The sequence below is a fragment of the Gavialis gangeticus genome, unplaced genomic scaffold (assembly GCF_001723915.1).
Source record: "Gavialis gangeticus isolate Ggan-Ray unplaced genomic scaffold, GavGan_comp1, whole genome shotgun sequence".
Classification (NCBI taxonomy): domain Eukaryota; kingdom Metazoa; phylum Chordata; order Crocodylia; family Gavialidae; genus Gavialis; species Gavialis gangeticus.
Window position 1 is genome coordinate 3,506,465 of NW_017729023.1, and position 12,432 is coordinate 3,518,896.

A 12,432-nucleotide genomic window follows, 5' to 3' on the forward strand; every position below is an offset into this window, starting at 1 on the left:
AGCAGGTATTCCCCCCCACCCCTCTGCCACAACATGGACCAGAGCCAGCACATGCTTTGCTAGCTAATACAGAGAGGTGTCTGTGTAAGGCAGGCAGGACAGTGTCCACTTAGGGCTTTTTGGAGCTAAAAGAAGAGCTTTAATTAATGAGAAAGGCTTTTGTTTTCTTGATGGGCTGATAAACACTGTGTAACCCCCTGCTGTGCAAGTAAATGCTGTGTAACTCCCTGCTGGTTTTGCTGGCCAGGAGCAGCAAGGGGTAGTGGGGGGAAACCCCTCCCTAATCAGAGAGTCCTGCTGGGGCCTGGCCATGCCCTCCTCAGCTCAGCACTTTGGGAGGGGGGGGAGGGAGGGCCCCTGGCTTCTAGCCTGGGTCACTGTAGGCATGTGCCTGTGTTCTTCAGTCCGGAGGGGATGTCTGTGCCATTACAAACAGGTTCAGCCTGGCCAGGTTACACTAACCCGCTCAGATTGAATCAATTCAGGCTCAGGCTTAACACTGTTAAGACATTAGGATCTTAACAAGCCCAGGGACGTATAGTTCAATCTCTCAGTCCATGATCCTAGTCTAACTTGGTAGGATTGTTTTTAATCGAAAAGAGAAAATGCTATTGCATTTTTTTACTTCTATCTATCAGTGCATTGCAGTGGTAAAGCAAACAAAGCTTTTCTTCTCAGTTTCTGCAGACTAATATTTGGCAAATGTTCAACCACAGCTCCTCAGCTTCCACCAATGGCAACCAATATTTTCCAGTGATCTCTCATCCATACACAAGTTATGATCAGAATTGCTTAACTTTGAAGAACAAACAGATCAGGTGCATTCAGTCCAGCAGGGCTGTAGGTATGCTGCTGCATTAAGATGCCTCAAATGACTAGCTGCTTGCTCCCAATAATGGTAATTCAAAATCTGCAATTGCACAAATTAGATTTCATAGATTTCATAGACATTAGGGCTGGAAGGGACCTAATAAGATCATCAGGTCCAGCCCTCTGTCCAAGGGGCATGAAGTCACCTATAGTCAAAGGATCCCAGCAATACAGCCAACAAAATGTTTCTTGAAAGTGTCCAGAGTAGGTGCTTGCACCACCTCTGGGGGGAGTCTATTTCAGGCCTTGGGGGGCATGGACAGTAAAGACATTTTTTCTTATGTCCAGTCTAATGGCGTTGCAGGAGTTTGTGACTGTCGGACCTTGTCATCCCCTGGGGTGCTCTGGTGAGCAGGTGTTCCCCTAGGTCCTGATGCATACCCCTGATGTACTTATACGCTGCCACCATATCACCCCTGAGCCTGTGTTTCTCAGGCTGAAGAGTCCCATAGCTTGCAACCTCTCTTCATAAGGCCTGTTCTCTTGCCCTCTGATCAGGTGCCTGGCTCTCCTCTGGACTCTTTCAAGCTTCTCCACGTTCTTCCTAAATTGTGGAGCCCAGAATTGGATGCAATACTCCAGCTGTGGCCTCACCAAGGCTGAGTACAGTGGAAGAATGACATCTTAGGGCCCTTCTTAAGGATTTTTTGATCATTATCTATTGATACTAGCCAATTGCCCATCAAGAATAACTGGGGGTAGAGGGGGCTGGGATGGAGTGCTGCCACTTAATGCCCCATGCTGCCACTGTTCTGCCTCTTGCAGGGAGCGGGGTGGGGGAGCCCAGGCCAGCAGCACTGGCCTTGCCTCCCCCACCCTCAGTCTGGTCTTTGACATGGCTTTGGAATCATGGTGGTGCTCCCCCATGCTTAGAGCACTCTGATTGGCTGTTTCCGTCAGCACCCAGTGTGAATAAAGCATTACAGACAGATAGACAGGCAGACTTAGGCTTGTATAATATTAGAATGGTAGAACTAGAGGCTAATAGGCCTGTGCCTTGGGATGTGGGCAGAGCAAAGGAAGGGAAGGCTCAGTGGCTTAGCAGTCAAAAGATATATAGGTATTGCAATGGATTCACTTCCTGATTACAGGAGTCATTGATTGGGTGGAGTTATTTCCAGGGAATTGTTTTAGACATGTGTTTTGCAAGGGAAGTTTAGGTTAGATATTAGGAAAATTTTCTCACTAGGAGGGTAGTAAAGCATTGGAACAGACTATCCAGAGAGGTTGTGGAATCTCCATTCTTGGAGGTTTTTTTGACTTGGCTAGAAATAGCCTTGGCTGGAATGATCTAGTTAGGGATGATCCTGTTTTGAACAGGGGGGTGGAATAGATGACCTTCTGAGGTCCCTTCCAACCCTAATTTTGTATGATTCTATGATTTTACATGGCTGACTGCACTTTAAACTAAATATATACACTGGCTTTCAGTTATGACCCCAAGAAAAGTGTCATCGTAAACAGAGACAACAATTCAGCTTCAGAGTGACTAAGACATAGTACTGGTTTTTCAATGAACGGTAATCTTCTGTCTGAGTAAGTTCTGAGTCAATGCACAAGTGCCATACTTTTGCAGCCTGCATTCTTGGAGGCTATAGGTGAGATGTAAGTGCAATGTCCTCCTGACCCCTTGTGGTCAGTAAGCCCATGACATAATTCTCAAGCATAACACTATTAACCCACATTTCCTGACCAAATTCCAATTCAAGTCATTCTTCTCAGTCTGGCTAACTCCCTCCATGCTTTTGTGAATTCTTCCTTTTCCCTTCCTATTCTAAATGCTCCAGAAAGCTATTATGTGACATTAAATGGCTACTGTTTTATGAAAGACAGACATCTTCAGTTTAAAAATGAACATATAAAGGCCTAGATTCAGTCCTAGTTACTCAGTGAGCAGTATTTTTCTTATGGGATCAGTCCCACCAAAGTCCAAGCTACTAATCTGTGTTAGGATGGTCGAATCTGCCTTCAAGTTTGTAAAGAGCTTTGGAGTCTTTTAGGGAAAAGACTTATATGCAGGCTCATATATATAGTATCTTATTCTTTGGTATGTATGTGTGGCTTATTCTTCTCTTGCAGGAAACGTTACTGAGGTAGAAGGAATATACTTTATCTTAAAGTGAATCCATTTTGGGGGTGTGAGGAAGAGGGCTGGGAGAGGAGGGGTTTGGTGTTCACGTAACAACATAAGCCAGTGGGCCTAAGCCTGAGGAAAATGTTGTCCCATTTTTTAGAGATTAGAGGGGGATATGTCCTATAAACCAAACCCAGGCTGACAGGGACTAGCCAAACCATTAGATGCTGTCAATGACAAAGTCTACTCTGCAACTTGGTTTTGCTCTGCTAGCATGACCACACACCTTGTTTTTGCTAGGACAGTTGTGTTTTAAACATCTGTCCCAGGCATCCCATCAGTCTGGGCAAATGAACACCTTTTCCCCCTTTTTAGTAGGATGCCTGGCATGTGTGTTTAACGTTGGACTGTCTCAACACAAATGGGATCATTCCCAATGAGCATCTCATGCATTCTGTCTTCCCTCCACCGTGCCGTCTTTGTTACTCTACATCCCACCCCTCTTCTCAGCCCCCACAATTCAGCATGCTCAGCAGAAGCAGGAGCTCAGAGACAACTGAGCATGCAAGACAGCAGCAGGGGAACAGAGTGTTGCAATTCACACTCAGGAAATAAGGTTGCCCAATCTTCCACCCTAGTCAGCCAAAAATCTCTGTCTTGTGTAGACAATGTACTCATGCTCTGGGTCACAGGCAGTGGCATAGTGATGCGCCCAGGTGCTTGAGAGACAGGGGCAGTGGTGACTCCCCATTACCACTGCACTGCTGGCATGACTGTGCAGATGGCAGCAGCAGCCCCCCATCCCCCAAATTCATGCCAAGAGCCCCAGTCATCCCACCCTAGTTATGCCACTGGTCTCAGGGGCACTTTTTGTCACCCTGTAGCAAATTTTTGGGCTGACTCAGGAATTATATTGATCGGCTCCATCCAGAATGAGCTGGTTCCAGGCTTGCAGGCTGAAAAGACCATCAGCACAGAAGCCAGACTGTGGAGGACAGAAAAAAGAGAAAAAATAGAGGGAATATATTCAGGTTTTCAAAAGAGGCATGGATCACCCACCCATGGGGGAAAACATTTTGTAAGACAATGTGCTGTGTAAACAGAGGAACCAGAGGCACAAGGAACCATGATGTATTCATGTTTTCTTCCAACTCTTCATTCAAACACTAATTCAGAGAAACTACAACACAGTGCAGCAACAGACACACATGAAGTTCATGCCTGTGCTGTCTCCTTGTCAGGACCATCACTGAGATTCAAACCCTGGGTACTTAAGTCAAACTCAACCCACAAAATCAGCAGTTAGGCAAATTAGACTGCATAGAAGGATGTGCATAGAGACTGCTTCTCTCAGGCTCTCTCAGGACAGGGAGTTACAACAGTTAAGCTCGGCCTTTGATTTTAAATTTCTTCTTATTTGACAGCATGTACTACATTCATATTTGGCACATAGGATAGCTGTGCTACTGGTGTGTATGTATTTATTTGTTAGATTTATATGCTGTCTTCTGCCCCTCTCCCTCCCCTCAAAAGAAACGACTCAGGGTAACTATTGTCAGTATTTCACTTAAAACTGTGGCATACGATCCTATAATAATTCAAATACATAGAAAACAGATTATTAACATTTACAAATCTATGTATAAACCACCCTGAAATCTCCAGTTCTCTTTATCTAAACCAGTTTTCAAATTATCAGTATTGGCCAAGAGGTGGCACCATCCCACTTTCCTATCATCATACTAAACCTGTCAAACATTAGTGCACCTACTGCTTTCCATATACTGAAAAGTACAAAACTGATGCATCACACCTATTATTGTTATTTTAAATACATTTAAAACAGGAATAAAAACATGGATAGGAAATATTTTGAGACAAAGCTTGAAAAACAAAGTCTTGTAATTCAGGGGCCCAATATTAGATTTTCTCTCTCTTTCTCATTCGTTCACATGCACGTGCACACACACACCAATAGAAGATTTGTCTAAATAAGGATGCAAGAACATGTTTTTATATCAAGATGGAAATATTAAAAGCACTAATGCACTTGTCCCTAATTTTCAAATATTTAAAATAAATTTAACATCTGAAAAATACTTTCTAATCCAATACTAGGATTATTATGCTAAGTTAAATATCATATTTTCTATTTGGATCTGGATTTAGGAAGACATCAGTATGCCCCTTAGATCATATAAAAAGACAATAGTCAGTAAAGCACTGTATGTTTATCCATATGTGCATCACACAAAGAAAGACATTTGGCAAGATCTAACAAGAAATCAGAAGGATGATAACTGGAGTAATGAACATGACAAAACTGGCAAATTTTGCAGTGTGAGAAAGCCCAACAAATTTGCTATAAAAGAAAGTAAGTGCCTCTGTTGAACTGTTACCATGCATCACATTCTCTCCTGTGGTTAAAAGTACATGTCAACTCACAAACTCATATTCATATAATATCCTGAAACATTTCAAGTGCCATAAGAGGTAGATTTGTTTAAATGAATTAAGAACACCCAAGATCAGCTTCAGACTGTAATGTCCTTAGCTGAAATTACATTTTTCAGGAATCCATCATTTCTGCTAAACTAACTTGGAATGCTATTGCTGGTAAGTACATCAAAGGACTCTTCCTTTTCAATACAACAGTTAGCTCATCAGGGTGTTGTCTGAGTTAGGCTGTGTGTGTGTGTGAACAAACAAGCATCTCTGACTGTTCATGGACGAGGGCAGTTAACTCACCCATCATTGTTTCACTGAGAAGCTGGCATCACCTCTGTCCCTTTCATGTTCCCCCAGCACCAGTAAGAGAAGAGGTCTGTCCTTATTCACACTCTGAAAAAAGTCAGTAAAACTCCTTAATGCCCCCTAAATTTGCTGCCTGCAAATGCAGGTAGCAAATTTAAGCAGGATTGCTTACTGCACGGTAATGAACATGTAGACATGACTCAGGAGCAAGTTTGCTCCCTGGTCTGCCCTTCCACTAAGGGGTTGGCTTCAGGCTAGCCCCAGGGCTCTGGCCTAAGAGCCTCTCCTGCCCCAGGGCTGGGTTGCTACAGGCTTTTAAAGCCTGTAGCAAGCCCTGGGCCACACCAGAAGGGAGCCTGAGGGTGCTCCAGGCTGTTTCCCCTGGGCAGGCTGCAGCCTAGCTTTGCCAGCCTGCCTGCACCCCAGCACTGCCGCCTGGCACCACAGTGCTGAACAGCTTCCAGGACAGCACTGCCTAGGCCACCAGGGTGCTGCAGGCTGATGCAGCCTCTGGCCAGGTCTGTTACCCCACAGGCACAGCTGCAGGCAGCTTCTGGCCAGAGGGCTGGTGCCACCTGCCCACAGCCCACCCCCAGCAATCTGTCCTGTGCCTGCAGGTGCTGTGGGGCATTGCCTCTGCTGTACAATTGCCAGTCCTGTGCTGTGCCTCTATGCTGGGTGCTGCAGGCAGCTGACCAGGCCCAGAAGAATATGGACAGCCATACGAGGGCCCAGAGAACTGGCATGGATCACTGTGGAGAACATTGGATCACTGTGACCAACCACAATTATTGGCCTGGCAGTGCCTGTAAGTCCAGGCCCTTTATGTGGCAACTGACACTCAACCTTACGCCTTGGGACCCAGTCTGCAGCTGTGCTGTCTATAGCAGCATGGGCAGTCTGACTGAGCCGCTGCCTTGGCCTCGCATTTTCAGTAATATGTCACTGGAGGAGGGCCCCTCAGGCATCCAGCACCCTGTTCTGCCAAGTTCCCTGGCTGTAGTCTCCACCAGCAGCTCAGGGAGCCCTGGCCAGCACCTGCCTCACCAACTCCTCAGCTCCACAGCCAGCCACAAGGCAGGGCTGGCCATGACACCACCAACCACCAGCAGTACCAGCTCCTCCTTGAGGGCAGGCCAAGCCGGATGTCTGCAGAGTGCATCCCACCATCGGATAGATCAGAGCCACACACCATCACCGACAGCCAGGACAGAGCAGCCACACCAGCCCTGGCCACGTGGTAAGACCCACACTGGGGGGAGGGCCCTCCCTGCCCTAACCCCAGCTCCTGCCCCCCCATCCCTACCCATCCCACCCACACTCCCCTGGCCCCAGATTTCCTCCAGAGAGCACACAGGGAGGCAGGAGATAGTGAAGAACTTTACTGAGCAACCTGTGCTCCCACAGCTAAGTGGGCACAGGCCTCTCACATGCTGAGGAACACAATGTTGGTGGTGATAGCCTCTTTGGCTGTGGGGGGCAGGGACATGTAGCATTGCCACATTAGCCCTCAAGGCAGCAGCAGAGGTTGTAGGAAAACCCAGACTTGCCCCCTGCACTGTTGTAGTTCAGGGTCCCATATCAGGTGCACAGGTGCACCCAGGGAAACATGACCATCAGCAGCAGCAGGATGTATTGGGTCAGGCTCCCCTTGATCTGCACAAACAGCTCCTTGTGCACTGCCCATGATGTGCAGCAGAGGCATGCTCAGGACACAGTACCAGTGCACCAGGGGGCTGGCTCCGAGGTGCCTCCCCAGAGAGGCCCCCAATGGGGAGGACATGGGTGTGGGCTGCTCCTTATTCCAGTTTTTTGGGAGCCTCACACCCGCCAAGACCAGGCACTATGGGCTGGGTGGCAGCACAGGACCATGACTGGCCTGCAAAAGCAGAAGTGGGGGAGTGGGGTCTGAAGCTGTGGCAGCAGGTGCTGCTAGGAGCCTGGCCTGTCTCAGTCTGGGAATGGGATGAGGGAGGTAGGCTGTCTGCAGCCAGCATTCAGAGGTCCACTGGTCCCAGGACAAGGGTCTTGGCAGGTGACTGCCTGGGGCCAGACCTGTCTGACTGACTTACCATGGTCCCTGGGCACCTGTTCATACCTGATCTCCAATCTAAGGCCAGGCAGCACACGGCCTCTGGTACAGAACATCTCATCTGAGAAATGTTGCAAACTCTCACAAACCACTTTTGTCTTATGGCTCCACAGGTGCTGCAGCTGCACACAGGGGAGAGGCCACCCTTGGCAGCTGGGATACAGCCTCAGGGTCACTGCCGCCCACAGTCGGGGCTTTGTGGATGTGCCAGCTCCACCAGAGACAGATGCAGGACCACACTGTCACAGACTAACAGAAGTTTAGGGCTGGAAGCGACCTTGTGAGATCATTGAGCCCAGCCCCCCCTGCTCTGGGCAGGAAAGCCTGCTGTCTAGACATCCTTCTTGAAGTGTGGTGCCCAGAACTGGATGTCTTCTGCAGCAGCTGGTGGTGGAATCAGAGGCCCAGCTGGAGAAGTCATGGGCCTTGGAGGCAGAGCTAAGGAATGCCTGAAAGATGTGGTCTGATTCAACTCTGATTTGACCAGATAACCACCATTTCTCACAAAGCATCTCCTAGTAAATTTTGCAGAGTAAATTGCCAATTCCAACATTCCATTTGCTTGGGAAATAGTTTCCTAAGGGTTTGTTATCAATGTACTTTTGTGATGAACTTCCCTGGTTCAGCATTCAATTGCTTTTCCATCTATTGGAAATGGAGCCTGTAAAAATGGACTGGATAAATGTGGCCAGTGTCACTTAAGAGTCTTAAAGTACTTTCCTTCCTGAAATATTGATTCTAACCTTTGAAGGGTTAAACCTTATAAGAAATAGAGGCTTTCTTGTATATGGCAAACCTTCTGTGAAACTGTATGCTCCCATGTATGTGTACAATCCCTACAGCTGTGAGAGAAAACATCTAACTGAATGTGCATGTATCCTGTGTATATACACATCTGCAGCAGGTACAAATGGAAGTGACATAGGAATACACATGGGTGTGTTCATGCAAACAAAACTCTTGTTTGTAAGAATCTGGCCCTATAATATAATTGTCTGTGAATAACACTGACAGTGTTTCAAAGAGAAAAGCTAATTAAATGAATTGCAGCACAACTGCTATAGACATCTGACATATAAGAGGACTGTGATTTTTCGTTAACTACATATAGGGGATCAACCATGTCATAGGGAAACATACTACACCAGATCATGGCTTATGCCTACACTGATAAAAGAAAGAACTGCATGTAGAAAAAACACAGTATGATCCTTTTTCAATAATGTTGACACTTGCATGCACCCATCACTCATGTTACAATGACTAAGGTTTGTCAACAGCAGCAGTGTTTTAACTCTTTATGAATGATGGGAGGAGAAAAAAAAATCTTACTGACTGACTGAAAACCCCTTTAAAAACACCTTAGATGACCTACTATTACTATAATATATATGTAAACTTTAAAATTACAAATAACATTTTAAAATTGCATATTTTAAAATCCATTCTTCCTTTACAAGCCTGAAAAGTTGTGAGTTCAAGATCTCATTTCCTAAAAACAAGTAATTATATCACTAAAGCCTGAAGCAGGACCAAGATGGGAACTTTCAAGGGAAGCACAAAGCTCTGTACTTGGCATATAAATAGCTTCTTAAGGTCTTCTTTAAATTGACCTTTGTTAAGAAAAGAGCTCATCTACTAAGAGAAGGCAGAGGTTGTGCTAATCAAAAGTGAAACTGGAACACATAAAGAAGCTTTGCAACAGCAATGATGAGTTCTTAATTTAAAATTATAAGTACATCATCTGCTTTCTCACTTGAGGTACTTACAGATTCAGATTTAGGAAAGAGATGGTACAAGTTAGAAATTGAATAATGATTAGGAATGGCATAAACAACCTTCAAGAAGGCACAGAATCTATCCTAGGGAGTTACAGAATCCTTCAAAAAACTGTTTATCTTGAACTAAAGAGCCTTTCATTTCAGTCACCAGTTCACTTATGATGTGGAAAAGTAGTAACTGAAAGCTAATATCACTGCAGGGGTTTGGAGTCGCAAGTAAAATAAGGTGTTGGTCCAAAAAGTATTTTAAATGCAGATACATTTTCATATTCCAATAAACATTGTCATTTGATGCTGGCTAAGTGACAGAATGACATTAAGATAACCACACGAAACCAGCTAAACTAAGAAAAAAGGCTATTTTTTCAGTCTATAAATAATTATTTGATGCAATACAGAGCAGAGTAGAAATACCTTCTGCATCCTTTTTTGTCCAATTATTCCACAGTTCTGTGGTGAGTGATGAAATGGTAATAGCTGCCTCTTCACTCAATGCCACTGTTGCTGTATAATACAAATACATACATACTTTAACACTTAGCATATCTACACATAAGACTTATGCTATCTGTACAAACAAGTCTGCTTAATGCTGTTAAGATGTACTAAATTTAAATAATGAGAGTTCTTTGTCATGTTTTTCCCTCCTTAAACTCCTTTTCCACAGCTTTAGTTGTTGTTTACTACTTGTAAACTCGCAAAATGCCAATCCATCCTTTTATATACCCTATTGTAATCATCATGTATTGGACATAGCTGGATATTTGCAGTGTGATATACAAAACATGTCTATTTACTGATAGGTAGCCATTCTTTTTTAAAAACAAAACAAAACCTAATTAATCTAAATTTAAAGCATGTCTTCTAAAAAATCAGCAAAGTCAGAAAGCATGCTGAAAATAATTTTGCTTTGGAATAATTTAAGCTTTTTTGGATTTTTTTCACTGCTTGTTACAAAATACTACTTTTGAACAAATATATCATTCAAAATGATCTTACATCCATGAGAAACAAGAACAAACACCCAACAAACCTACCTTTTAGCAAAATATATATTAGCACTCCAAATGCCATAGCTAGCAGCAGCTTAACAACCCTTTTCCTTTCTTCTATCACGCAGCTAGGTAGTTCTGCTTATCTGTGCTCCCGTGTCTTTTATGCACTTATATACCATGAAGCGTCATCTGTTCTTACCAATGAAAAAAAAAGTGCAACTGGCAATGACCTAGAGCCTCAGGGAAACCACATGTTTATTTAGGAAACAACCATTGTCTGACAATGGGAATAAGCTTTATGTTGAAGTACCTGCTTCCTGTTACCTGTGGGCATGATTGTTTATGCAAGGATGCTATTTTCTGGAGAAATTTAGGATTTGTCAGAGTAGAGAAATAAGACGCAGAAACGCAGAAGTTGGTGAAACTGAATGTATCCACATGCTGTAAACATATTTCCTATGTGAATTGCATCTTGTTATACTACTTTTAGAGCGGAGGGCTGAGTCAGTGTTTAAAGCATTGGCACAGGATTTTGGAGAGAGAGCTCCAGCTTTTGATTGCATCATAGATTTCTTCTGTGACCCTGGGAATATCATTTAACCTTACTGTGCCTGTAATACTGTGAAAAGAAATATTTTAAAGACTATGAGGTATTCAATACCAGAGTAAAGGGGATGTTATGTTAATTCAGGCTGGTGGGTAATAGCAAGTGTGCTTGGGATGAAGTGAACTTAGGTTCATGAAAGCTTGTACTTTCTCTCTATGTATATCTCATTTAGTTAGTCTATAAAGGTACATATCTACACTGTTTTCTGACTGCCTTCAGACTAACCAGGCTAACTACCTCCCTCTGGTCTATGGGAAACCAGACTTCACTGTGACTGGTGGGCATGGTAGACAACTTTTATTTGGGCTAAATGACTAAATGGGCTAAGTTAAATATCTTTTTACTTGGTGATAGCTGAAACAATGGCAGGGCCAGTGGCCCTGTGCAAGGCCTGGGCAGAGGCTGAGCCATGTGTGTCAAAGGGCTTCCCTAGAACCCAACCAAACAAATGAGGGCTGAGACACTGAGCGCACCTACACGAGATGCTAAATGTGCAGTAGACAAATTCTACTGCACATTAGTGTGTCACAGCAAAAGCCGTGCTAATACACTAATGCCCAGTAGAATTAGTTCACTGCACATTCACATTACCAAAGAGGTACCACTGGTGCTACTGTTCAGTAGCATTGGTTATGGTGCATTCAGTTAGTACCTGTTATTACAGCTACTAAACTTAATACACAGTAACTATGGCACATTAATGCACATGTAGATGTGCCTACTTTGGAGGTATCTGTGTCGGTGTGGGAAGAAATGAAAAGCCAGAAAACATAGTAGCATGACCCAGGCGGGAGGCCAAAGAGTGCTTCTTTTGAGGCAGAGTACTGGCTGGAAAGACAGTCTTGGAAATTATTGGCAAGGAGACTGCCTCCTTCTGTTTGTTTGTACTATATTGAGCAGGACTTTTTGAATAACTTGTGGCACACCTATACTTTTATGGGGTTTCAACTTGTGTACTGTTTGGATAGTTGGTGTTGTTTTCTACATGAGTGGGTAACCTTGACAAGACATTACAGTCCAGGAGGATTATTGGATAAAGTGCATTTTGCTTTTCATACACACAATGGAGAATTAATCCTACCCATATCCACAACAGGTACATCCCCACAAGTGAACACATGCAGTTTGTGGGACTGCAAAACCATCTGCAGTGCCACAAATTGCACATACTGCATATGCACATTTGCCACAATGCTAATTAGCATCACAGCATTTTTTGGACAAAAAACAGACTCTCCTCCCCCCCCCCAACAAACAGA

At 44.3% G+C, this 12,432-nt stretch overlaps 1 protein-coding gene across 1 annotated transcript in view; it reads right to left on the reverse strand.

The window, feature by feature from the left end:
* The window catches only part of EPGN (epithelial mitogen), a 16,024-nt gene extending 4,352 nt beyond the window's left edge, over nt 1-11,672 (reverse strand). Inside the window, exons 1-2 of the mRNA XM_019516742.1 lie at nt 10,609-11,672; nt 9,986-10,075 (exon numbers count right to left, since the gene is read on the reverse strand). Coding sequence (XP_019372287.1) covers nt 9,986-10,075; nt 10,609-10,645 — 127 coding nt within the window. The 5' untranslated portion in view covers nt 10,646-11,672. The remainder of the gene's footprint in view (nt 1-9,985; nt 10,076-10,608) is intronic.
* Between the last annotated feature and the right edge of the window lie 760 nt (nt 11,673-12,432).